Source organism: Lepidochelys kempii, chromosome 10 (genome assembly GCF_965140265.1).
Source record: "Lepidochelys kempii isolate rLepKem1 chromosome 10, rLepKem1.hap2, whole genome shotgun sequence".
Taxonomy (NCBI): domain Eukaryota; kingdom Metazoa; phylum Chordata; order Testudines; family Cheloniidae; genus Lepidochelys; species Lepidochelys kempii.
This window is the reverse complement of record NC_133265.1, coordinates 30,734,483-30,761,824: the sequence shown is the minus strand read 5'-3', so window position 1 is coordinate 30,761,824 and position 27,342 is coordinate 30,734,483. Positions and strand designations below refer to the sequence as shown.

General features: G+C 55.6%; 1 protein-coding gene across 1 annotated transcript in view; it reads right to left on the bottom strand.

Annotated features, from left to right (window-relative positions):
- Window positions 1-434: 434 nt before the first annotated feature.
- The window catches only part of LOC140918371 (cytoplasmic phosphatidylinositol transfer protein 1-like), a 44,247-nt gene continuing 17,339 nt past the window's right edge, over window positions 435-27,342 (bottom strand). The window contains exons 3-10 of the mRNA XM_073362601.1: window positions 25,352-25,500; window positions 17,946-18,034; window positions 16,058-16,065; window positions 15,287-15,358; window positions 13,165-13,260; window positions 12,474-12,629; window positions 11,498-11,561; window positions 435-5,407 (exon numbers count right to left, since the gene is read on the bottom strand). Coding sequence (XP_073218702.1) covers window positions 5,142-5,407; window positions 11,498-11,561; window positions 12,474-12,629; window positions 13,165-13,260; window positions 15,287-15,358; window positions 16,058-16,065; window positions 17,946-18,034; window positions 25,352-25,500 — 900 coding nt within the window. The 3' untranslated portion in view covers window positions 435-5,141. The remainder of the gene's footprint in view (window positions 5,408-11,497; window positions 11,562-12,473; window positions 12,630-13,164; window positions 13,261-15,286; window positions 15,359-16,057; window positions 16,066-17,945; window positions 18,035-25,351; window positions 25,501-27,342) is intronic.

Below are 27,342 nucleotides of genomic sequence, written 5' to 3'. Positions count from 1 at the left end.
AGCCTGCTACTCTTGTGTTGCCCTCTGCCTTGGTGACCCCGGAGGGCCACAGCCCCGGGAGATGCTGGTGACCTCAATACGCAGACAGGCTCTCGTCACGGCGATGCCTGCCTCAGCGAATGCAGCTCACTCTCTCGCATGGGCCCAATTGCTGTTGCAGCTAGGTGCTGTGTGCAGCACTGGAGAAGGATCCTTTCTGTCCACTAAAGAGCCGTTTGCCTTCCTCTGTGGTGGTCGCCTTCCAGGGCCAGTGATGGCCACGCTCCTGAGCTAATGGTGCATCGTGGAGAAAGGGCAGGGGCTGCACCCAGGAGCAGGCTCATGGCCAGACACCCCTCTCTGCCGCCCCTTTCCCTGCAGGTGACTCACACACCCAGGAGGGGCACAGAGAAGGGACGGGAGAAGCAGCAGAGATTAAAGAACACCTGAGAGAAGCCAGGAGCAACAGCTTTATTTCTGAAAAGGGCTTCATTGTAAGAAAGGAAGCCAGCCCCTGCCCCTTTAGCTGGCCTACACCGAAATAGCCTCTCACATGCGAGGAGCATGGAGCCGCAGGAACAAATTCAAAAGAGAAAAACGTTTCACTTTGCCTGCCTGGAATAGACAGAAGGGGGTGCTGGTGTCACCAGGACAACCCTGCTTCCCTCGGCCCAGGCTGAGCCCCCTGTGTATCCAAGGGGTGTCCCTGGCGCCCTGAAGGGAGTGCGGGGTTGGGGTGTCCCCATCCTTCAGGAGCTGATCTAAGCCTCTCAGCAGGGAAGGTCTATGCTCCCCTTTCCCCTGTCCCCCCAGGATCTGCTGAAAGGGAGCGCCCACAGCTACCAGCTCAGTGCACATCTGGCAACCTGCACCCAGGGCCTCCCTCAGCCTGCAGGTCACACACACACAGTGCCCTGGCTGCCTGTGAGGGGAGCGGGGTGGAAGAGAAATAAAGAAATTATTGAGGGTGTGAGAGGAGGACGGAGCACAGGACAGGGAGGGAAGGGGGTGAGAGCAATTGGGAGCTGAGCGGGGAGGGCTACATCATGACACCTGCATGTGAGATACATTCCCACCGATCCTCCAGATCCCACTGTGATGCAGACCCTCCCGTCTCACATTTGGGTTTTGTCTTCAGCAAATCCCTATTTACAGGCTGGCAGCGGCAGCCCTGGCCCCATTCAAAGCACGGGGGACATGGGCTCTGCACAAACACACCCATGGACTCGAAATGGGAATGGGGTGGAGGAAGAGGGGAGTAGCTCTTGGACACACACGTATGGCCAGGTGCTATTAATAAGAGAATGGTCCTTCAGTTCCAGAACTTGCCTCCAACCGCTATACATGGTGGTCGGCACTCACTCACAGGGCATAAATCAAGAGCCAGTCTCCTGTGTGCTCCCTGCAGAGTCCCTGCCATTGCCAGCTACTGCACACTCACCCAGGTGGCACCTCAGGAAGCCAAGGCCCGGGACACCCATGAGAGACAGAACCCCAGTTCAGGGCCTCTGGGGACCAAAACTGAAGCAACCCAAACACCTCCACGTTGGCTGCAGCGGGAACACATGCTCCTGGCCACGTGAGGCTAGTGGTCTGCACACCCACATGCTCACACACACATTTTCCACGGGCACAAAGCGCGAACCCGTGAGGGCTCACAATTAAAGACACAAAGCAGAGAAGTCCAGACTGGAATGTTGCATCCGGGCAGAACACAGACCAAATCCCAGCCGCGCAAGGCCCTGAGACCCAGGAAGCACCAGACACATTAAAAAGCTTAGTCCATGCTGCCCAAAATTTAAGTGAGGTACATAAAACTCAGTGACACCAGAGGGGGCTTTGTAAAATTCATCCAACCAGGGACAATGATCTACCCCAGAGATAGGCTCAGATCCTCCGGGGCAAGGCTCTGACTTGGAATTCTGGTCTTCAGTGTAAATCCGAGGGTGCAAAATCTTGCCATGTGGCTTTGTGAGATTTCAGCTGTATCCTGGAAGCAGAAAATAGATCCCTCCCAATTCTGGATTTGATCCAGAACCTGAACCACACTCGGAGGATTCAAATCCAACTCCTCACTCTTGGGAAGGGTTTGAAATGGAGTCTCTGGGTCTAGCCCATCTCTAATATCCAACCTTCTATAGCACATATAAAAACACTTCCTTCCATTGCACATTCAGCACTGCCAGGGAGTGAATGGATTTTCTACACAACTGCATCAGCCCTTTGCACTGGCCCTGGGGCAGACAAACCAGCCTAGATCAAATTAAAAATAAACCCAAACCTTCAGCTAAAACTCAACTTGTCCAAAACACTTGGTTAATGTTCCCCATTTTCACGTGGCCTCCAGGGGTGACAAAATGCCACGAGAGCCTGTCTCATCAAATCCCAGTCCATCTTTGCAGATTCAAGGGTTTGGGATAGTTTGTAAAAGGTTGGGAAAAACATCCAAATCTGGGTGCATCTCCAAACCCAGCCTCCTCCCGTCACGCCCCAGTGCTTCTCAGCTGGCAGCTACGAATCCCAAGCAGGGGCCAATCTACTCTTCCAGTGGCCTCATGTAACACACGACAAGCTTGACCCTGCTCGCTGCTGAGGCCCCTAAACCTCAAGGGAAGGCACACAGAGCTACGGAAGAGGTTCTCGGCTCCTCACAGGATCAGGGTCTTGTTCCTCAGGTTCACCTTGGCTTAGACCAGGGGTCCCCAACGCGGTGCCCATGAGCGCCATGGCGCCTGCCGGGGCATTTTTCTGCACTCGCAGGACATCCCGCCACCAAAATGCGTTGCCGTTTCTTGGCAGCATTTCGGCAGCGGCACTTACTGCCGCTTCTCGGTGGCGGGGTGTCTGGCGCCCGCCACAGTCTTCTGCATATTGCTATTCCCACAAGGTTGGGGACCACTGGCTTAGACCATCCCTATTCCTGCAGCAGGCCCATGCACTTTCCTGAAGCAAACGCTGACTATTTCATTTCTGCTGCTCTGGGACACAATCTGTAACATGGATAATTACAACCCAGACAAACAGAGCCCAGCCAGGAGGCCCTAGCAGAGGGGAGTTGGGGAGATTCCTGTTTAGGAATAAGTGCAATTCAACTTGTGCTTAGTATGGGCGGTTCAAAACCAGCGTTATGGCTGTTACGGATGGTGGTTGACACCCCTGGTCCCAGAGTCTGCACATTTCCAGCATCCCCTCTGCAGGGGCTGGGGTCCTGCTGGCAATAAGACCCCGCTGCATCGGGGAGCTGGATTAGCAAGAGGCAGTTTCAAGGCTGCTGAAGTCCGAGGCGCAGTTGGAACAGGTGGTAACAAGGTGCATGCGGGGAGAGGGAGCAGTGCAGGCCAGCCTCACCAAGGGCCCACAAGGGCACTAGGAAGCATGCATGGCGATAGTCCTGCTCCTGAAGGCACCAATGGAGAGAGCGCTGGTTGGCTGAAGGGCGGGGTGGTCAGGCGTGATGGGCTCCATTCTTGCCAGTGTCACCAGAGGGGAGTGGCGAAACAAAAGGGCACCAGGCAGGGCCCTCCCACACCTTCCCCTGGCAGGGCTCATGGACACGGGGCAGCTCAGCTGGGACAGCAGAAGCAGCAATTCAGGCTTCAGGGACCTGTCTACACTAGAGACAATGGCTGAAGCTGCCGCCCCCTCCCCCATTCCTAACACTGAGACATACCCACCGCTTAGCAACACTGGGGTCTGGCAAATCCGTCTTGCTGTCTGCCAGCGCCAATACACACCTCAGCTGCTTTGCGCTACTGGCAGGGCAGGACGGGGCCCTGAGTGTAAATGACAATCAGGCCCGTGTCCCATAACCCCCTACTCAGAGCGAGTGTACAATCTGGTGGGGCCTTTTCTACACGGGGGCTCCTAACACAGCTAGTGCCAGAGAACCAGAGCTACTGACGGGTAGTAAACTGTCCCTAGCATAGATAAGGCCCCGGCCTGGCTTTTCACCAGTGCCCTGAGGAATCTCATCTGGCCACAGGGGATTGTCCCCAAAGCAGTCTGGACAGGGCTGTCGGCAGTGCCTCCCTTCAATCTAATACCTGGCTCTCCTATTAGCATGGGAAGGAAGCAGGCGACCTCACTGTTGCTTTGCAGCTGGGAGGAGACTACAGTGAGGTTAGGTGGATGGTCGGGGCCACTGTTTTATATGGAAGCCAGGCATGCAGCCAGAAATCACAGGAGGAGGAGGCAGGGACATCAGCTAACAGTCCTGGCAGGCTCCCGTGGGGACGAGGGGCAGCCAATGCCTGGCAGTTTTTATGGATATCGTAGATTCCACTTACGAGTAATCCTGATGCTAACAACTTCTGGTTAATAGTAGTGTTTGGCCAGCTGATCCTGCCCCCTTGACTGTAATGTTAATGGCATTCGCACACTGCCAGTGGCCTGCTGCTTACTGACAGCTTGGCCACGGCTGCAGGGAGGTTTGCAGGGCTGCACAGGAAGGAAGCGCTGGGGTTGCAAGGTACCTTTCCCTGCACTCTCCAGGCTGTGTCCTGCCCTGGCACCAAGGACCCCGCCAAGCATATCCCAACACTTCTTTCCCTAGCAGCAGCCCCATGCACCTGCCTCCTGCTCACTGGTAACTTGAGATAATGGCAACCAAGAGGTTGCTAATCAGCAGAATCCACTGTCATTTCTAAGGTGCTTCTGACTTCCGTAGGGAGAGGTTGGCATGTCGGCCTCCTTCCCCAGCCTGGCTCCAGTGGAGGGTGCTTGGAGGAGCATCACCCACCAGGACAGATGAGGGGTGGCTGAGCAGCGCCGCCAACGCAGTCTGGTGCAGCGCATCTCCCCCAGGAAGCGGCACCCATGTGCTGGCTGGACCAGGAGCCCTCCCTGAGTTGATGGCTGGAAAAGCAGAGCCCGTGCTGGAATGCTGAGAAGAGAGAGACGACCACAGGGTAATAGGGAGACGGCAGTCTCAGGCCGTCTGTGGCAGCAGGGAAGTCTGCAACCTCACAACGGGGCTTCCGCCGTCCAGCTCTCGAACCGATCTGGGGTCTCTTTTATTGGGGAGGGAGGGACCAACATTCTGAAGGACAACGGTAGAGTTCAGGTGTCTCAAGGCAGGTTAGGTGGGTTGCGTTGTCCCCAAGTCGTGGGGGAAGGAATTGGGGCTCTGCGTCCATCCGATGGGATTGGCCCAAGGGTAGCTATTACTCAGCATTGGCGCGCTCCCTCAGTGCTGGCAGCGTCAGCATTTCCGGAGCGGATTTCTTCCGGGCCCTGTCCTTGGGGGCGCTGAGGAATTCTGGGGGGTCGCCGCTCAGTGGCGTGGAGGGGGCACTGGCAGGAGCGCTGTGAGTGGCCGAGGGCTGCCCCACCTCACTGATGGAAATGGAGGGCGTTACCCTGCCGATGATCTCGTTGGTGGCTTCCTGAGTTTCCCTCTCATACTGGCGCACTTCGTCCATCGTCATCTCTGACAAGAACAAAGAGAAAGAGAGTTCACAGGCCTGTCCCGGAGAGAGCAGAGCGGGTGGCCCCTGCACCCTTCGCTCTCCGAGTGCCAGGCAAAAACCAGCTTCTGCCTCCACAGCCAGAGTAACTAAGGGTGGCCTCTTCCTCTTAAGCCTCTGTCAAGTTGAGGGCCAGCTGTCCCATAAACCTGGGTTTGCTGAGGATAAGGCTGCCCAAAGTAATTTCTGCCATCTGTGGAACAATCCTGCTCCCTCTATCTCAGAGGTCCCCAAACTGTGGGGCGCGCCCCCTAACATTTGGGGGCACAGCTGGGGCCCAGGCCAGCCCCCACAGGGGGCAGGGAGGGAGCGCCAGCCAGTTCTGCTCCTGGCCCTGGCTGCCAGCCCCACGCCCGCCCCAGTTGTGGCCCCAGCCTCGGCCCCCTTACCTCTGTCCTGGGGGAGCACAGATGGGGGGGGCATGAGGTAAAGTTGGGAACCACTGTTCTATCTATCTATAACCCGACCTAAGCCCATCCCATCCCTCTGCACGTTTACACAGGGCCCATCACTGCTGTGGCTAAAACAGAGACTGGACGAGGCCAGGCAGAGCAAACTATGGCCCAAAAGGGCTGTAAAAGGGAGCCACAGCCAAGATATGGTGCTTGAAGCCCCCTGCTATTCCCCACAGGAGCGTGCCAGAGGGGCGCACTTTTCCAACCTAAGCAACAGTCGTTTCCCTGAGGTCTCTGACTCGTCCCTAGTACGGCCCTCACCTTAAGAGAAGTTGCCCCACCAACACCTCCCCTCCCATGAAGCCGAGGGATGTGGGAGTGAGTCGACTCAGCTGTGACCACCACAGGGCAGCTCCTGTACATGGCTGGATCGACAGAGCCAGCAGGTGAACTGACTTGCTTCTTGCCTCTTGGCAAGCCAGCTGCGTCAGGTCCAGCAACAGCCTGGGGACTGCCTGCGTACCTCTGCCATGGGCCAGGGCCCAGGTTTCCATTCTGGGCTGTTATCTTGTGGAACAGCAGGGGATGTAGGTGAGGGGCGAGGTGGACTGGGGAAGCTGGCACAGCCTCTGCTCTGCCCACCCTGCTGTCAGCCTCTGCCTCTTCCGTGAGTACTCACTAAATACTCACCTGACGGACACAAGTTAAGGGCTGGGCTGATCCAGACTCTCAGGAGACGCGCAAGGCACCTGTCTGGTACTGGGAAATCCATCTCGTTCACCAAGAGCTCCCAGTGCTCATTGGTCACATTTCTCTGGCTACATCCACCCAGCCCAGAAAAGCGAAGGGCAAGGGGACCCAAGCAAGCAGCTCTGAAAAAGCAGGTGGTCGTGCTGCATGCTCAGGATCCAGGACACCGGGGGCAGATGCCAATGGAAGAGACGGCATGAGCTGTGAATGGGAAACAGGACTCTGGTGCAGTTGTGAATGTGTCCCTCTGAAACCACTGTGCTGCCCTAGCTTCGGAGGGGGGTGGGGGGGGACACCGTGTGTGTGTGTAATCTCAGGGGGACTGGGGTGTAGGTGTCTGCGTGCAATCTGCCTGGAGGTGAATACGTGTGTGTCTCCGATCTCCATGGGGCTGGGATGTGGGAGGGGAACTCTGTGCCTAGTTTGCCAGCAGAGCGGAAGGAAAGCCCTGGCCTGACGAAGACATGCAGTGTAACCAAACAACACAGGAAAGGAGGACACTCTCACAGCCCCAAGCACCTGCTGCTCCCTCCCCACGGCTGCTAGGTCTGAGCGCTCCCTGCTCGCACATTTCTACGCCAACTTCCTGACGATCAGATCTAAAGAGAGCTGGCACAGGAGAGGGCCTGCCAGGCCACCTGGCTCCAACTCCTCACCCCACTTTAGCAGTGGGGGGCCCACAACAACGCGCACGCTCTCCAGACTGGCTGTGCTGCTGCCCGACAGCTGATTTCAGACTGACAATCGGGGAAGGAGCTGCTTCCATGCCATGCCCTACCACACGGGGTGGGGCTGGGAGGAAACCTGAACAACAAAGGCTGCAAGAACTGGAGAAAGAGAGAAACCAAAAGGAACATACATACAAAAGAAAGTCCTGAGCGGGGTGGGTGGGAAGCTAGGGGTCCTGGCTTCCGAACTTTTGGTTTGTGGCCACTTGCATCTGAGTCTCGAAGGCGCGAACCTCTTCCAGGGACATGTCTGTAACAGGCAGAGACCCTCTCACTGCTCCGTTAGCAAGAAGAGCGCCTCCGGGGAGCTCCTCACACATCCAGCCCAGGGAGCCGCAATGGGGCCAGCTGGCTCAACAGCCAAGGCACTTCTCAGGAAGGGAACCCCAGACAGTCACAAATGCATCCAGCTGGCTATCACTTGGGTCTCTATGCTGGATGTATGTACACACGCACACGCACCCCCCCATCACTTTCGACTCCATTCTGGACCCCCCTTACCCATCCCTTGTGCCTGCAGTCTGGAGGTACACCCCCACACACAATGCACGTCTCCCTTCTGAGTGTGCACGCGCAAACCCCCACCACTTGAGTATCCTCTGTCTTTGCATGCACCCCCCCCCCGCCCTGTACCCATCACTTGTGTATCTATTCCGGATGTACACATACACATGTACCCATCACTTTTTCTCCACTCTGGATACACGCACACACACAAACACAACTCCATTCTGAGTGTGCACGCACACATCACTTGAGTCTCCAGTCTGTCTTTGCAGGCACCCCCTCCTCCCCCCCATGCACCCATCACTTGTGTCTCCATACTGGCTGCCCCCTCCCCCATCCTATACAGAAACCGCTGCACATTGCCCCTCCAGAAGATGCATGCATGCTTTCCCCAGTGCAATATCCCCTATATGAACACACACACACAGTGCATTCAGGCCAGGGTCTGTCTGAAACAGACATAGTCAGACACCCTCTGCTATGTGCCCTGCACCTGTGCTCTGTGCACACAGCTTATAAAGTTTTGCTTGTAACGGCTGGGACCAAGGTGATGGTGGGAATGATGAGACGGTCTCCATCCCATGCATCTGTCACACTGGAATTCCAAGGGAGGCCATGTCACTGTCCCTCTTACGAGCATCTCCATCAGGCTGGCCAATGTGCTCAGGCCAGGCTCCTCCTTAGCCAATGCCTCCCTCCTTCTCCACGAGGAACTCAGGACACACACACACACAGTCTCACTCTCTCTATGCACGAACACACACACACAGTCTCTCTCTCTCTGCTTGCCGCACGCTCAGGCATTCTCAGCCACGTGCTCATGAAGAGAATAACACAGAGAACCCAGCACAAAGAAAGTCACAGAAACAATCATGCACAGGACAGAGACATTTGGACAGACTGCAACAGGCTACCACCAGGAAAGTGAGGAGAAGAAAGACCCTTCCCTTTCAAGGCACCTGCTTCACAAGAGGACACCCCTGTGCCCCCAAAGACCAGCCAATCCCATCCACATGATGGGAGGCAGCTCCACTCCACATCGCCCGGCAGCCAAGCTAAACTTCCTTTGCCAAACCTCAGGCTGACCCCAAGAGCTGCCGAAGAGCCCCCAGCCTCAGGGAGCCCCAGGAGCCAGATGGATGGCAGCCCTGGTGCCTTGCCTCTGCTGTGATCACCCAGGCTGTGAGCTGGAGAGATGGTGCCCTGTGTGGTCAGCGCAGCTGAGACCCAGCAAGAGCAGCAGACAGGGTCCGAGTTGTTAGTACTGTTACCCAGGAGACAGATCGGTAACCCAGCCCAGGAAGACTGAAGGGGAAGGAAAAGAAAGCACCAGCAAATTGCACAGCCATCATTTCTCAGACTACACCTCTCTGCTGGGCAGAGACCTTGAACCACCAGCTCTGACCAGTTAAAGCATCACCTTCCAAGCCCAGTGCAAACACTAGCAACCTCCGAGGGGCCCAACACATGCCCCTCCCTCCCTGTGCAGTGGTTGAAGCGTTTCTCCAGTCCCAGCCTCTCCCAGTAGGAGGCACTGTAGGGAATGGTGTGGGAGTACTGGTTATGGGGGAGCTCCCATGTCCTCCAATCCCAGCCACTCCCAGCAAGAGCAGCTGTACAGAACGGATAGGAGCTCTGAGAGTGGGGTGATTTCCTTCTGCCGGGACTTACGTAGGAACGCCAGCTGCGGGGCACTCCCAGGTCCTCTCCTAGCAGCAGTCGCCATAGGCAATGGCCTAGCAGCGCTGGCTGGGTGAGCTCACAGCTAGATCAGCCGCACTCTCTCCAAGTGGAAGTTCCTGTAGGGAACGGGGTAGAAGCTCTGGATAGAGATTTCCCACCTACTCCAGTCCTAATGTCTCTTCTACTGGTGTCACAGCCACTGCTCCCTTCCTGCTTTGTGTTTGCCTGGGTCATTGGGATGCAGCTCATTCCGCTCCTGGGCTAGCCTTCCCCATCTCCTTACTGCAGGGGGTCTGCCCTCCCCTTCCCCACAGAGATCCCCTTGCACCAGCCTTGACCCCTGCCCCGACGGTGACACAATTCATCCAGCAACGTCCCCCATCTGCTCACCGAAGAGAGCGCCCTGCAGAGGGGCCTTTCTGGGGCCCTGATGCTGGCCAACTTGGAGGAGGCCAGGGAGTGACTGTCCGCAGGGCAGATACCCCAAAGACGCAGTGACAGGAATAGCTTCTTCTGCCAATTCCAAGAAGAGAGGGGTGCCGGCAGGCCCAGAGGGGAGGGAAGATCTAACTGGCTCTGGCTGCATGTGCTGGCTGTGGGACCCTCACTGGCAGGATTCCCTGGGAGTTTCCAAGAGAACTGGGGAGACGGGCTGGCTCAGCTAACTCAGAACCACTGGGTTGCTCCCCTTCTCAATACCTCTTCCTCTGCTGAGCACCAGGGGGCAGTACAGCCCAGCACACAGCAGCCCAGCGCTAGCACTGAGTTATGCTCCCTCCGTGCCCTGTCTGTCTGTCCAGACACAGCCTTCCCCTCGGCGTCAAAGCCCACAAGCTTTCAGCACTGGGGGTGGAACACAGCTGTGTCTCTGCCAGCCCCGCCGAAGAGCAGCCCTCAGGTGTCAACCCACAGCTCCATCCCTGAGGTAGCCAGAGCCCGAAACGCAGAGTGGCTTGCAGGCTGGCGGAGGAAGCAGACCAGGGGGCTCCAGAGTCTTCTGGCTGGGAGCAGAGGTTATTCCTGATCCTACCTGGGCACGTCTCCTGCTGTCCCACCCCAGTACCCCGAACATAACGCCAACCCCAGGTTAGCCCCCCAGCACCGCGTGGCTGTCGCCAGCTGGACATGCAGTGAAGGACTCTGGGGGCGGGGGATGTAAGAGGGGGGAGAGCAGTGCAGCTGTGCCAGCCAGAAGGGAAAGGGCTCGTGTGGGACTGGAGGGGAGGTGCAGGTGTGGGGGGCTCAGAAGTTGAGTCAGCGAAATGAAAAGCCCCAGCAGCAATGAGACTCAGAGGAAAAGCCAGGAAACGGTGGCATCAGCTGGAGTGTGGGGGGGAGGAGAAATTAGTGGGGTTAGCAAAGGGGACAGGACTCTGCCCCTTTGAGATGATCTCTAAAGCATTTTCGTGTTCAACAGTCACTGACACCCTGAAAGGGACAGCACCCCCTCGAGGGGGTTGGAGGAGCCCCCTGTCTCTGCTGCCTTATGCACCACAAATACGGCTTCCCAGCCCAAAGCAGTGACACTTCACAATCTACAGGGCCAAGTTCAGCCCTGGAGGAAGCGCCAACCTTCCCTGGGGCATGAGACGGGTCACATGCCTTTATCAGTGGGAGGGACTGACCCCCAGTCCAGCACTGGCAGTGACCCTGCCATGGGCAGCTCTGCTCCCAGCACCAGGAGAGTGCTCACACCGGTGCTTTGCCTGCATTAGATGGAGCCAGGAGCAGAGAGAGAGCGGGCACCTGGAAGGGCAGGTCTGGGGAGAGTGGGTTTGCCTTGGGAAGGGACGAACATTCTGATGGCTGGGCCCCATGTTCCAATGTGAACGGCACCTTTCACTGTGGCAGGGAGGGGCTGCTGGGAAACCCTGGCATTGTAGCCCAGCCCAGACACAGGGCAAGGACCAGGGCTGGGGGGGCGGAAGGGACCAGGGCAGGAAGCTCCTGCATTCCGCTGCACCGTGGGTTTCATCTACTGCTCACTCACCGCACCACTCGTCTATCCAGGCGAAGGCTTGCCGGTGTCCTATCAACAGGATGTCCCGGATCACCTGCAACCACAGCACAGTTATACCCCAGCAGGCACTGCCAGGGCTCCCCCACCTCAGATCCCTCTGCTCTGAGCCCTGAGTCCCCCCCGCTCTGCCAGAGGTGGGCAGAGATCTGGAACTGACGGCTTTGAATTAGCCCCGAAAGCTCCTCATGGCAGAGAGCAGGTGGCCCCTCCAGAGAGAAGAAGTATGGTCTGTCATGCTGAGCTCCTGCATGCAGCAGCAAGAGCCTGTGCCCTCTCTCAGTGCGCAGGGCTGGGGCAAGAGCCAGCATCCAGATACAATATGATACATGGTAAGAAATCTGTGGCCATGCAGGACTTCACAGCTGTCACTGTGCTGCGCAGCCCATGTCCACCTGGACCATAACTGCAACAGTGGCGACAAGACTCCCGCTCTCCTGCACCAAAAGCACAGGTCACTTGAGCTCAAGGATAATCTCCATTAAGGGTTAGCAGTATAGGGGCTATGACACACAATTGAGAGGTTTAGGTTCCATCTAGTAGCGGGCAGTGGTACCTCTGTATGTATGCTTGTGTACACACACACACACACACATAGAGGTACGCACACTCATTCTTTAACCAGCTCATTAAAACATAGCCACAGCCAGCACGGTCTACTAATAATCCCAGATCAGGTGCTAATGACTGCAGGGTTCTCAAGTCTTCACGTGGGTTGGGCATGTGCTCATCTAGGTCTGGAGCTGCGGCGCTCTGGGGGTCTCTTCTGCCACCAGGCAATGAGCTGTGTGGGCCTGACCTCCCCTTGTCAGACAGGGACCCTGGCTGGAACATGGGAACGTTGGGATCTTGCTGCCTCTCTCCCCACAGCGCCTGGGGACCCAGAGGTCTTGTCTCATGGGAGAGGCAGAAGCACCCCGCCCACAATGCCAGACCACCATGCACGCACCTTGTGGACAAACTGCTCCACTCGTGTCTGCAGCCCCCACACCTCAAACTTGACCGTGACCAGTTTGTAGGAGCACATGATGGGCTTGGTGTGCTCCTGCCAACCTTCTCTCAGGGGCCCCCGGCCCGTCTTCACTGAGCTGAAGTACCTTGGGTCCTGCCGTGGAGAGGGACAGAGGGGAACAGCTCAGCATGCCAAGTCTGGATGCCAATCACAACTAGAAAGGAACTAGCCCAACCCCATGGCCTGTGGGTGTTTCAATGCTCTATTTCATTCCAGCCCCAGAGTTGGTCTCCTCCCCACTTAGAATAGCTCATGGTTAATAGTGGTGGTCAAGAACATCTGGCCCAGGCCTCACTGATACCAGACCGACCAGCTGAGGATGGGTGGATTTGAATGTATGAATGGGCAGGAATGTGGATAGGCAGGGGCAGGCAGACCGGGTAGGAGGGCCAAGGAGGCCACAGCAGGCCAGGTGGGAGAGCCGAGGAGCAGGTTTGTAGAGGATCAGGTCCGTAGCTGTCTGGTTGGGCAGGCGGGTGTGGGTACAGGGGTAGGCTGGCGGGTTGGTGTGAGGCCCTGTAAGTGTGTGTTCGGAGCAGTGACAAGGGTGGGTGGAAGCGTAAGGATGTGCTGGCAACACCTATGTGCATCCTGCCCACTCCCTGTTCTCCTCATGGGCTGGCATTACCTCTGGGCTCTGGTAATAGCGCTCAGGAATCTCATCAAAGGCGATATCCAGGAAGGTGACCTCATGATTGCCCAGGATTTTGTCACTGAGGAAGATCTGGGGGTGGAAAGGACAGGGTAAGAAACACATCCTCTTCAGCTGGCCCTGAGCACCCATCCACACCCACCCAGTGCCAACACAAGTTAGCAGGGAAATGGGCCCTAGAACTAGCTCTGTGATGGGCAAGAGCCATTGCCAGCTGGGAGGGCTCCTGAAAGCTCCTTGAAGATGACTGGAGGATAATTAACATGACCCCAATTTTTAGAAAAGGCTCCAGGGAATTACAGGCCAATAAGCCTAACTTCAGTACCAGGAAAGTGCCTGAAACTATGGTAAAGAACAGAATGATCAGACACATAAATGAACACAATTTGTTGGGGAAAAGTCAACATGGCTTGTGTAAAAGGAAATCATGCCTCACCAGTCTATTAGAATTTTTGTGGAAGTCAACAAACATGTGGACAAGGACCCTCAGCAAAGGCTCTTAAGCAAAGTAAACAGCCATGGGATAAGAGGGAAGGTCCTCTCATGGATCAGTAACTGGTTAACAGATAGGACACAAAGTATAGGAATATATGGTCAGTTTTCAGAACGGAGAGAGAAACAGCGGTTCTTCCCAGGGAGCTGTACTGGGATCAGTGCTGTTCAACATATTCATAAATGGTTGGAAAAAGGGGTAACCAGTGTGGTGGCAAAATTTGCAGATGATACAAAATTACTCAAGATAGTTAAGTCCAAAGCAGACTGCGACGAGTTACAAAGGGATCTCACAAAACTGAGTGACTGGGCAACTAAATGGCAGATGAAATTCAATGTTGATAAATGCAAAGTAATGCGCATTGGCTAACATAATCCCAACTATACATACAAAATGATGAGGTCTAAATTAACTATTATCACTCAAGACAGAGATCTTGGCGTCATTGTGGATAGTTCTCTGAAAACATCCACTCAATGTGCAGCAGCAGTCAAAAAAGCGAACAGAATGTTAGGAACCATTAGGAAAGGGATACGTAATAAGAGAGAAAATATCATAATGCCACTGTAGAAATCTATGGTACGTCCACATCTTGAATACTGTGGGCAGTTCTGGTTACCCCCATCTCAAAAAAAAAAAATCGTAGAATTGGAAAAGGTACAGACAGAGAAGGAAAACAAAAAGGATCAAGGGCATGGAACAGCTTTTGTATGAGGCAAGATTAAAAAGACTGTGAAAAGAGATGACTAAGGGGGGATGTGCTAGAGGTCTATAAAATCATGACTGGGGTGGAGAAAGTGAACAAGGAAGTGTTATTTACGCCTTCTCATAACACAAGAACCAGGGGTCACCCAATGAAATTAATGGGCAGCAGTTTAAAACAAACAAAAAGGAAGCACTTCTTCGCACAACGCACAGTCAGCCTGTGGAACTTGTTGCCGGGGGATATTCTGAAGGTCAAAACTATAACGGGGTTTGACGAAGAACTAGATACGTTCCTGGAGGACAGGTCCATCAATGGCTACTAGCCAAGACAGTCAGGGATGCAACCTCATGCTCTGAGTGTCCCCAGCCTCTGATTGCGAGAAGCTGGGACTGGATGACAGGGGATGGATCACTTGATGATTACCTGTTCTCTGAAGCACCTGCATTGGCCCCTGTCGGAGGACAGGAGCCTGGGAGGCTACATGGACCATTAGTCTGACCCAGCATGGCCATTTTTAATGTTCAGGCTCACTCAGAAGAGATGCTGCCAACAGAGTGATGCCTGGGGTCTGACTCTGAGATAGCGCGTCAGGGAGCCTGCTGCCTAGGCAATTGGACTGGAGGCTCTGGCCTCCTCTGGGAGAAGCCACATGCCCCCCGGGCATACACAGAAGCCCAAACACACCTAGTGGAAGGTCACTGGAGTGGTGCGGGGCTGCATACCACTGCCCCATGCAATAGGGGAAAGAAGCCTGAGGGCCTCACCCCAAAGCGTCCCCTTCAGCACCCCAGCCAGAGGCACTGGGCGGGTCTGGGCTAGGGATGGCTGGTTCCAATGGAGTTCAGCAAATATGGTAGAGGAGTGGCAGAGTGTGTGGAGTGCATGTTGGAGCCACTTACATTCGTGTTGTCTCCGCAGTTGTCCTCGTACTTGGTCTCAATGTAAATGGAGAACTTTGGCAGGAAGGAGCACTGCAGAGAGAGGGACAGGCCGTTACAAGCCAGCCTGGAGAACGGCACCCGACGCTAGCTAGGCCAGCCCAGGGTAGAGTTCTCCTCTCCGTTGATGGCCCCCAGTGAACCCCATGTCAGACCCACTTATCATCAGAGGCTCTCATCAGATTGCTTGTCGGGGCAATTCAGTGCTGGTGCCAGCTTGCTAGCCCAGGCCACTAAAGCCCCCTATCTACCCAGGCACAGCATGGGCAGTGCCGCCTCCCTACCAGCTCATTGGCCTGCTTGTGTCTGCCCTGGAGGGAACCGATGTAGGGAGGAGAGGGTTAGCGCAGCCTCATCGCAGTCTCCCTGCGCCCTGGGAGTGAATGATGCTGGAGGCAGAACCACCCTGAGTTGCCCTCAGGTCAGGGACTGGCCAGATGGTGGGGCGGGGCCAGCCGTGGGGCCATCTACCCCAGGCGCACTGTAAGCATGATAGATGGAGAAAGGGAGCGGAGGGGACTGAGTCTAGCTGTACAAGAGGGGCTGGTGTTTTAGCCTCTGAACTACCAGCCAGGAAAATAATGGGGCTGCTCTGAATTCACTCTCCTGCACACACATCCCCCGTCCCCCAGCCATGCCTAGCAGTGCAGCAGGGCCATGCCAACCAGCAGCTCCAGTGGCGAGCCCCGTAGGGGTGCTGGGATCAGTATAATGTCAAGTCACTGTTCTTACCGTGTACTCTGTGCCGACAGCACGGCGATCACAGGGTCCGGCAGTGCAGGAGAGCAGGGCGCCAGGGAGAAAGACGAGAGAGATGAGACCGATGAACGGCTGCCGGGTCTTCATGCAACCAAGTGTCACTTTGTGACTCAGTCCAGCTAAACAATGAGACAGCTCCCCAAGCGGGGGAGTAAGGCACCCCTGCTGCCACTCCCCATGCCAGCAGAGTTACTGCAGGGAGGATCTGCAGGGGATCTGCCCAAGCAGACAGACCGACTGTACCAGAGCTGGGATTCGAACATGGGGCTCCTGGCTCCCAGCACCACGCTCAGACCACTAGGAAACTCTGCCTTGCTTAGTGACACAAGGTGTGATGAGCTGATCCTCCCTAGAGGGGAGTTTGGCTCCATCAGAATTGCACAATGCAGGGGAAGGGAAGGGGGGAGCAGCTTTTCTCTTCAGGCCTAGAAACAAACCCCACTCCCCAAGGGGAGACCCCCAGTCCTACTGGAAAGATCCCTGCTCCCCAGGGGGAAGGACCCCCTAATTCCACCAGAGAGACCCTCCTACTCCTGGAGCAAAGAACCCTTAATCCAGCTAGAGAGCCCCCTGCTCCCTGGGCAAAGGACTTCCACCCCACCAGAGAGACCCCCTGCTTCCGGGGCGGAGTCCCCACTGCCAATGCAGAGAGTTGTCAAACCCTCTAAAACCCTCATGAAATTGACTCCTGAGCTTCAAAAATCAAGGATAATATGCTGGCGATGATGAATGGGGCTGGGTTTCAGCATGTCCCTTTTTGCCTCACCCTTGCGTGGGAACCACTCCCACCCATTTGTGAGATCACCGCTGGGTGAAAATACCGCCTCAGATGCACACTCAGCGTGCTGCTGGGAGGGGAAGCAGCTTGCTCTGTGTGGAGCGGGAAATTCAGGCCCAATGTCTGTGGGCAGAGGACACAGACGCTGCTGGCACTCAGCACTGCTAAGGGCCTGACTGGTTGGATTCCCCTCCATGCTGTTCTAGAGCAGATTATTGTCCAGCATTTCCAGTAAACAACAAGCCTGGATTTTGCTGAGGGAGGTATCTGAGGTGCAGCTGGCTGGGCTATGCGGGAGGCTCTGGATGAGGACCTGGCACTGTCATACTGTGCAGAATCCTACAGGTTGGGCATGGGTCACTGGGAATCCCTGGGCACACAGCTGGATGCTGGAACGGCCCCATCCAAAGGCGGCGAGGGCTGCTGTGCAGGATCCAGCCTGGCATGACAACCCTCGTCCCTTTCAGCAGGAGAAGAGCGCCCCCTATGGAGGGGGCTCAGGCAGCTGCTGGCAAGCCAGGGCAGCGAGGACCCTGCGGGAGGTTCCACATTCATCTGCTCTGGCTGAGGACTCGCTCCCTGCACTCCTAGCTCTGCAGTGGCCCAGCAGGACTCTTTGTGCTCGGCTTTCTCTGCTGGCAGCATGTGGGGGGGGAGCCGCCAGCGGCCCAGCCATGGGATGGCTCAAGCAAGGCTTAGTCCTGCAGTGGAGATGGGACCAGGGACAGCTAACACATGGTCTAGGCCTGTCCACACTGCAACACAAACACACTGTGTGTGTGTTTGGGGGGGAGGACAGACGACTGGGTCCCCCAACCTGGGATGAAGGACCTTGAATCCCTGCCTCAGGAGGCCAGAGGGCACAGGGAGAATTGCTTTGTATTTATTGATGTGCCCAACAATGGGAGGATCTGGGCCTGGGCCTGCTGTCCCCTATGCCGGTGTGAGTCGGGAGTCACTCCCCTGTCAGACCGGTGCCGGTGGGAGAAGCAGCTGGAGGACGGGGAGGAGGAGAACAATGGGGTCTCTCAGCATGCCCAGAGAGCAGTGGCTGAGTTGGGGGCAGGGTTGGGGGCCTCTTACCTGTAATGGTGTAGGGATAATAGTTCCAGGCCTTCTCTGTGATGTAGAATATCCGGGGTGTCACTGCGCGGGCCCAGCTGGGCAGCTTGCTGCAGGGGAAGAGAAGAGCAGAGCAGAGCGGGGGGCTCTCGTTAGCACACAGAGCTCGGCTGGTTTTCAGCCCTCTAGACCGACAGCCCTGGGCCTGAACTCCTCTGCTCACCCCCACAGCAGGTTCAGCACAATCCCTGCCAAATGCACCTCAGTGCTGACCTGCAGGGGCCACCCCTGGGGGAGAGAGGGGCTGCACCCACCTTGTGGGACCCAGCTAGCCCTCACTGCCCTGAGCCCAGGCTTGAGCTCCTCACACCTTTCCAGTCCTGCAGCCCCCGAACCAGCCTGCGGCTTCCCAGCTCCATACGCACCAAGCTAGGAGACACTGTGCTTCCCAGCTGTCCCCCCCCCCCCACAGTATTACACTCCCCAGTGGGTCCACTGCCATGCTCCCCAGCCAGCCTGCACCCCTCCAACGCCATCCAGCCCCCCACAGCCCCACGCCCTCCCAGCTCACCCACCTGGGCCCAGCCTCTCATGCATTCCTCCCCCTCCAGGGAACACAGTTTTGGCTCCTGCTCCCACCAAAGCAAAGGCAGCTGGGCCCTTGATTTCAAGGGGAGCCAGCTCAGGCCCCTGCTCCCAACGACTGCTTTTGCCAAGTGTTTCCCCCCAGGCACTGGAAGCACAGGCCCCGCAGTGTCGGGGCAAGGGACCCCGTGTATGTGTGCCCTGGAGGGGAGATGACTGTCGCTGGGCTGGGCAAGGAGCCTCCGCTCACAGGCAGAGCTGCAGCAGCCGGGGCTGGAAATGAAGAGTCAGCTCACGCCAGCTCGCCGTGACACCTCATCTCTCCCTCCTCATTGGAGGAGAGCTGGAGGGGGGGGAGGGAGAGATGAGGTGTGGTTTGATTAATTTTCAGCCTCTATAAATAGCATCCCCAAGAGGGGAATCGTGAGCACCTCGGCTAAAAATACCCTGTCTAGCACTGGCAGCTCCCTCTGTGAGTAAGCAGCTGATCGATGCGCTGCGAGGAGACGGAGCAGCCCAGCCAGGGCTGTCTCACATAGCCAAGCTGTCCATCGCCTCCCTCCGTCTATGGAGGGGGCCAGGGCACAAGGCCAGTTCACAGGCATCTGCGCTCTTCTCCAATCTATTCGCAATTGCTGACGGATCAGCAAGGGGAAAGCCAGAGGGTTTTGCCGCAGCAAATGGAAGAGAAAACCAAGGATGGGAAAGAGACAAAAGCCAGGGGAAGGGGCAGTGAGAGTGAGCGTCAGTGAAACACAGAGACAAAGGCCCACTCAGCTAACCCAGGCCAACCACCCCGGTATCAGACAACTAAGCACTATAGTGTAGGCAGAACCCATCTGAGTCCTTGTAACGGGGCTAAAGCCACGGACAGCCCTGGGTCTCAGCTTGTTTAAAGAGTCCTGTCTACACTACAGTTTGCAGTGGTCATGTAATTGGGTTCTCCAACCCAGCTGTAGGGATGCCCTGAGAAAGACAGAGAATCCTGAACCAACCCTAGGACTCTGTGCCCATAAAATACTTTGGTGACTCTGCTGGAGTCCCTGCAGTCCCTCTATGGGTCTGGCACGGCCCCTGGAGTCAATGCGAGCTCTGTACGTGGCAAGATCAGGCTGTGGGGCTGTAACGAGCCGGACACACAGATCTTTAGTGTTGCACTGCCACTGGGTGGGAGGACAGGCTCTGCCTTCCTCGGCTGCCTCAGTAGTGCCCATTTCTCTCCTGCTTCATCCAACGCCAAAAGGCTTGGGCCAACGTTTTCAGAGCTGGGCACCTCAAACTCAGCTTCTCAATCCATGTTCAGGCACCTAAACAAGTGCCGCCTGCACAGAGGTGCCCAGCCACTGCACCCTCCATTTCCCTGCAAGAGCTCAGCACCTCTGTAAATCAGATCACTGATCTTGGCACCTACAGTCCCCGTTCTGCAAATGCCGGTGAGGAGTCCCACTGCTTTCCAAGGGACTGGAGGTAAGCCTAAGGGTGTGGACGGGTGGGTCCCTTTTGCGGAATCGAGGCCTGTATATGGGAACGTTAGTCACCCAACTTTGGAAATTGGGCATAACTGACTAGCCCAAACAGTGACACCGTTGCAAGAAAACTCAGCTCTCCTGTACTCCCAGTTCCAAGTGTTGTGAGTTGGCTTAACCCTTTACATTGTCAGGTGTGAGCATGAGCCTCCACCACCCCTCATTGAAGACAGCTGTAAGAGACAGCTGAGCAGACTCACCTAAGACAAAGGGGGTACGAGAGCCCACCCTAACAATTTGAACTACGAAGGCACAGGGGTCCACAGGGTGTTGCCTTGGGAGCGGGGTGTGTGTGTGAGAGAAAGAGACTAATAAGAAGGGGCAAAAGACACACACAGCCTGGAGGCATGGGGCTGTAAGCAAAGATATGATCTTCTGTTCTTTTGGCTCCTCCTGCATTCAGGGAAACAGGACTTCTTATGTTTCTTGGAAACAAACAAAATTGCTTAACACTACCAGACTCCATCATCAATTTTTCCCCCCAACTGGAAAAGACTACAAGACCCGAATTCTGGCTAGCCCTCGGGTCAAAAAAGGGAACACAAGCTTGAAGCAGATTATCTCTTCCCCCCTTAGCTGAATGAGAACCTCAAAGTGACCAAAACTGACTAACCCAGTTTTCCAGCTCCTGAGGAGTGCTATGCAAAAAGGGAACAGCCAGTGACAGTGATGACAGGCACATGAGGTTTCTAAAGCTCTTTCCATTCTAATCACAATTGTTAATACTTCAATAAGGAGCTAATTTAAAATATAAGAGTTGGCCCTTAAAACCTTGCCATTGTTACCTTAGCTAAATAGTGGCTGAGTTATTTCCTTGTAGTTCCCTATATGAGTCATAGGGAATAGCTTGAATACTGCAAATATTGAGCTGATCTATTGGCAAATACTTATTTAGCTTTCCAAGGCAATTGGCAAAGCTCAGTGCAGCAGCATGGTAGGGTTTTTAACCTGCTGGTGTGCTTTTAGTAACAGGTATTTTGCAGCGCGGCTGGACTAGGTGGCAGCACTGAGCTCGCTAGCAAGCTGTCTGCATTTTTCATTCTGGAGCGGCCCCCCAGAGTCATCTCCTGTCTCAGCAATAAGGGCTCAGAGAGAGAGATTGCAACTCTCTCCGGAGTCATGGGCAGACTGACACCTTATGAGAACAGGGAAGACATGTTCAGCCCCAGGGAGGCTCGTGACTAAATACAAACTGAAAGGAGCGCTAGGTGTGAGCAGGCCAGATGCAAATTGCTCCATTCGGCAGGTACCAAGGAGTAAGCTGATCACTGTGCTGCTAGACAGCATGCAACCAGCGTGGGGGTTGGCTGAAACATCAACTACTGGCTACTGCCAGAAGTCAGACACCAGGCGAGATGGACCAACAGTCTGATCAGGTATATGGCCCCAGCGCCTGGCCAGGCTTTGAAAGGGATTTCTAACCAGAAAGCATTTAGAATGTGGGGGGCAGGGAACTTGCCTCCTGACAGCTCTAAGGAGTGCCCTGCACATGGCTGGTGCACTCAGCACATTATCATCATTTAGCTTGCGCGAACAGGACAGAACCCATCACGCTGGGGCAATCCCTGCACAAGCCCCTCCTCACAACCAACACCATCCCCACAGGGCTGTAGTCTGACTTCCAAACTCTGAGCCAGCCTGGGGCGTTCTCCCTAGAGCTCTCTATGGTGCATCAGTTGACTGACACCATTTTCCTTCTTGAGCAGGGCTGCTAGACAGAGCCTTTGCTCCTTCCAGACTCACTGGATCTTTGGGGCAAAAGGTTACGGTGTGTGAGGAAGGAAAGGGGGTCAGAAAACAGCCTGACCGCCTTCTCTGCCATATGGGGTGTGATACAGACCTACCCACGCAGGTATATTACCCCATCTTCTCTGTGTTTCACCGAAGGGGATGAAAGCTAAGAACTAGCTGATTGTCATGGTTACTGCAAGGGGGTTGAACAGGACTAATAGGTTAAGAGATATGCAAAATATAGACTATTAGGTTGCAAAGTGAGTCTTGTCTCCTGAGCTGAGGTGGGGTCTCAGGGCAGACGTAATGGAGATCCCTCCAAGAAGACAGCAATGTGTTTACTGTGGCCCAGGTGGAGACTTGGGCATTTACAAAAACAAAGGAACTGCAGGAGGGTGCTCTGAAGACATAGGGCCCTGGGCTAAGAGACAATAGCATGTGAGTATAGAGGAGCAGAAGAATTGGTGGTGGGGTGAGCTGGGGTATCCTTTACAGAGGAGAAATTCTGCCAGAGGGGCTGTCTCATGAAAGGTGGATTCCAACTTTCTGAACTGGACAAGCATTGCAAAGACTAACCATTGGGTGAAAAATACCTTAGATGGGAAAGTAACCTGGGAATAAGTACAGGCTATCGAGTGGGGTTCATGTTTCTCTTTTACTGGTAACCTTTTGTTTCCAAACCCTTTGACTTGCTTTTATTTGAATCTCTGTCTCCAGCTCTGTTTGGTTTTACTGCAGACTGGCGAGGGGCCTTGTGCAAACTTTGCGAAGGTGAAACCCATAAATGGGGGGACCCTGCTTCCCGGAGGCAGTGGTTCGGTGCACACTGCGGGTGTCCAGAAGACCAGGGACTGGGCACTCATGTGTAACCCAGTGTGGTGTGTCCATTACTAGCGCGCAGAATGGGAGAGCGCAGCTCCTGGAGCCCAGAGTGGAGCGCTGGTGTTGCCAGCGGCCGGTGGCTGAGGATGGGGTGTTTCCCCCCAGTGGGGAGAGACAGGGCTCCCTCCCTGGGAGCAGATGGTCGTTATTCACTCTGGACCCCTTGGGAAATGTGCTCTCAACTGCAACCATTGGCCCCGCCACCACTAACTATGGGGCTGACTTCTGCCTCCTGACCACCCCCTGCTTGAGGACACACTGCAGTTGGGAAGGCAGTAACCTACCTGGGGACTTGTTAAAGAAGGAAGATGGGGCAAGCAGCCACCCAGCACCCCAGAGGGCCTTGGAGAGGAGGGCTGGGAGCAGCGGGGTTCCAGACATCACCCCGGGTGACTCAGAGAGTCTGGGGATGAGATCAGCTGGAACAGATTGACTGGGGTTAGGAATTGACATGACCATGGTGGGGAGCAGGGGGTTCTTAGATGGCTGAGTTCTCTGAATGTGCAGGGATGGCCCACTGCCAAGCCCCATGAAGAGAGCCTAGTAATCCTCAGGGACGAGCCCCTGCACTATCCGTCCTGCCCTGCTCATGGTGCCCATTTACCAGCAGGTTCTGTAAACCGGCAGCAGGCACTCTGGGAAGATTTATACAATAGCGCAATCTAGGGCTGGGAGCTCGGATTCCTGGGGTCTATTGCTAGCGCTGCCTTTGACCCGCTTGGTAGCTTTGGACACGTCACTTCCCCTCTCTCTCCATATGTGGGGTGGGGACAAGGAGACTGACCCACCGCGAGATTCTGCCCACGTTAGCAAAGCACCTAGATGCTCAGATGAGAGCTCTCCAAGAGCAAAGCACGCCTGACCCGCAGCATCCACAGCCCCTAATGCAGGGATTGGCAACCTTTGGCATACGGCCCGTCAGGGAAATCCGCTGGCGGGCCGGGAGGGTTTGTTTACCTGCAGCGTCTGCAGGTTCGGCCGATCGCAGCTCCCACGGGCCGCGGTTCGCCGTTCCAGGCCAATGGGGTCTGCGGGAAGCGGCAGCCAGCACATCCCTCGGCCTGCACCACTTCCCGCAGCCCCCATTGGCCTGGAACAGTGAACCGCGGCCAGTGGGAGCTGCAATTGGCCGAACCTGCAGACGCTGCAGGTAAACAAACCCTCCCGGCCCACCAGCGGATTCCCTGACGGGCCACGTGCCAAAGGTTGCCGATCCCTGCACTAGTGGCTTCCCTGAGCCACCTGGGTGCCCAGCACAGCTCTCCTCGTGCTGCCCCAATGCAGCCGCCGTTCGCCTTAAGGAACTCATTGGGATTCAGACACCTGGAGGCCGCTACCAAACGAGGGCCAATAAATTAGGGAGAGGTGCTAATTGGCCCGGCTGCTGCTTCTCAAGATGCAGAGCTGAAGTGGCCTTTTCTCAGATCGGGGAAGCTATTAATCCATCGTGCTCAAGGATCACTCAAGAGGAGGCTCCGAAGGGGACATGCCAGCTGGAGTAGGAATCAAAGCTGAGCCGGAGTAAAGGGGATACTGATGTACATGCTCCTCCTGCTGGCAGGTGGGAACATTAATCTGTGGCAGCTAGTGTGAGACAATGCTGGGACGTGGTGCCTGGATGGGCCCCAAGAGTTATTTCTGCAACCATTGATTTCCTGTGAGCTACATTTGCAGGGAGCGGGATTCCCTATCAGGACCATCCGGGACTTAACACAAGAGGAGAGCTTTGCCTGGAGGATATAACACCATCTTGAAATGCAAGAGGAAAAGACACAAAGCAGCTGGGGATAGGGACCAGATCAGCAAGAACCTCAGGAGCTCTTGCTACTAAGAAGTCCATGTCACTGTAGCGGATGCGTCACATACTTCTTGGGATTCTGCTCCTGGGGGTGGGTGAAAGCAACCTTTCAAATGCAAATGATTGGCTGAGTTGTAGGTGAGTTAGTGCTTTCGGTGAGGGGTGAGTCAGAGAAAGAAATGGTGGGGGGACGGTGCTGGAGAGAGCCCAAGGGATTTCAAAGAGAAACCAACACAGAGAACAAGTACAATCCAGTGACCAGGTCTTTGGAGAGCCCGGAACAAAGGCTAGATGCAAAAAGCATGGAGAGAGAAGCGAGCTGGCACATAGGGGACAGGAGAACCAGACTGCAGGTTCTAATCCCATCCTTGCTGTTTGGTGGCCCTGTGTGAAATCCGCTGGGGATCTCAGTCTTGTGGAGAAGTGTCCACATCACAAGCCCTCTATCACCGCTGGCTCTAACTGGACCGGTCTCAGCAGAGAGGCCAAAGACTGACTGGGTCCCAGAGGCTGCACTGTCCTCTTGCCTGTAGAGGTGAGGGCTCTCAGGTGGCAACATGCAGGGGGAGCGTGCACTGCTGCTGCTTGTACTGTAGCCATTCTAGAGCCACAGCACTACATTATTATTTATGATTAGCAGTGTGGTAGCACCTAGGAGCCCACTGTGAACTGTGCAAGGTGCTGTACAAACAGAACAAAAAGAGAGGTGCAGCCCCACCACTGTCAAATGGGGTTTAATAAAACACCCTCCAAGATGTCAGGTTTGCGATTGGGGCCCCTCACTCAGGAAAGACGGTGTTCATTAGGGAAGCCTTAACCCGGCGCTCAGCCCCCAGGGACAACGGCAGAAGTAGCCTGTGCTTTGTGGATGATTACCCGGGAATAGCTCAGAGGAGAACTCTCACCTGGACAGGTGCACACGTTTTTCGGTGAACTGGCCAGGCCCGTGGACAGGGTCTTCGTGCGGCTCATTTTTCACCACCTCCACACCCTCGCCTTTTTCGCTCTCCTGGTGACTGTGCTTACTGATCATGTAGAGCTGTCCAATGCGGTACTGCAACAAGAAGGGACATGAGCAGGGATTCCACGCTGCTGTAAGGTGCAGGGCGAGAGAGGCCCCTCTTCAGCCAATGCAGGATTGTTCCCAACTCTACAGCGAGTAGCATTCTGCCCGGCAGAGCTTGATGTTTCCAAGGGCTGCTAACCCTTCCTTGGGAAACTGGCCACAGACCTCTCCTCTCCATCAGGCTTCTTTCTCCTGGGGTCCTGCCCACCTTTTCCCTTTTATCACCTGCACCCATCACTCCCGCTTGCAGCCCACCCCAAACAATTCCTCTCCTGCCTTGGCATTTACACCCCTCGCAGACTTGCCGCAGTCTCCTCACTCTTCGCTTAGCTTTCCCCACCGTTCAGTCTCTCCCAATTGGTATTTTGCTCCTCCTCTCTGAAAAGCTCCCATTAGTCAATCCCTCTCTAGTAAGGCAGAGCCCAGAAATGAACACAATGGGCCCAGTTCTCCACCTGGGGTCGCTTACACCAGTACAAAAAGAGCATAAAATGCTGCCGCTGCCTGGGGGAGCGTTGCACTCTCACTGGGGTAAATAACTGGAGAATTCAGCACAGCGCAGCACCCCAGAGCTGGCCAGAGAACCTAGCACCTCCGCACTCTGAGACGCTACTGCATATGCCACCCTACATTGTATGAGCCTTTGTTTTCCCTGCCATATCACACTGCAAACTCCAGTGCACGGTACACACTACCCTGGGGCTACCCGGGCTGTCTAGGCTCCCCCACCCCCCCATAGAATGGTTTGTTTTTCTTTCTCCCCGTGTTATTTGTGTGCATTTTGCAAGCTGATCCTTGGTTTTCCTTTTCTCTTCATGTTTCCTTTGGATGAATACTCTGCCCTGGCTCTTATTTGCAGCTCCTCCCAATTTAGAATCATCGGGGAATTTCATTAACTTGCTGTTTACTCTCCCTGCCAGGTCATTAATGAGGATATTAAATGGGACTGGCCCCAACGCAGCTGGCACCCTGTTCACAACTCCCCCGTTGCTGCACACTGCTGGCTGGCACTCCCCTTCGTCAAGGGATGCAAAGACTAGGTGGATGAGGCACGTGCATGTCTTGTAGGTAGCTTCATGGAATGGAAGGCTCCACCATGCTTTCCCACCCCACCCCTCGCCCCCGGCTCACGCTGAGGGCAAAAAGGGGAACGGAGACCGCCTGTTCTTGCATTAGGCCATGCTCCCGAGCAGCAGGTCCGTACCCCCACACTGCAGGGCTCCTCCCTTTCTAGGGGAGAGAGCAGTTCACGCTCCACCTCCACTGGGGCTGCTCCCACCTCTCCAACTCCCACCTGCACACTGCTTTAGCCCCACACTACCCGATTCCCCAACCTTGTCATCACCCTTCTCTCGGTCCACAGGAAATCTAGGGCCTGAACCTGCAATGTGCTGAGAGCCCTCAACTCCAGGTGAAGTCAGTGGGATTTGAGGGCTCTCAGCACCACACAGCATCGGAGCCAACATGCATTCAACCCTAGGCTTTCCCACCCTGCTCCAGCCTTGGCCTAAAGGGGTCGCTGTTACCAGGGGCGACAGAGGGATTCCAAAGTCTACATCCAGCCCTAGGCATCTGCACCCTCCCGCTCTGCACCCCCTGCAACAGCAGCTCATGGCACAGTGCTTTGTGCAGACCATTGTTTTGATAGGGAAAACACCTCCCAGCAGGGGAAGGCTAGACATGGGCACTGTGCCCTGCACTTACCAGCAGGGGGTGCTGCGGAGAAGAGCAAGAGGCTCCCTCCTGGTGGGTGGGAATATGGCTGCACACCTAGCCTAGGGAAGCCCGATCCGAGACAGCTCTGGGAGAGCATAGAGCAACATACGAGCG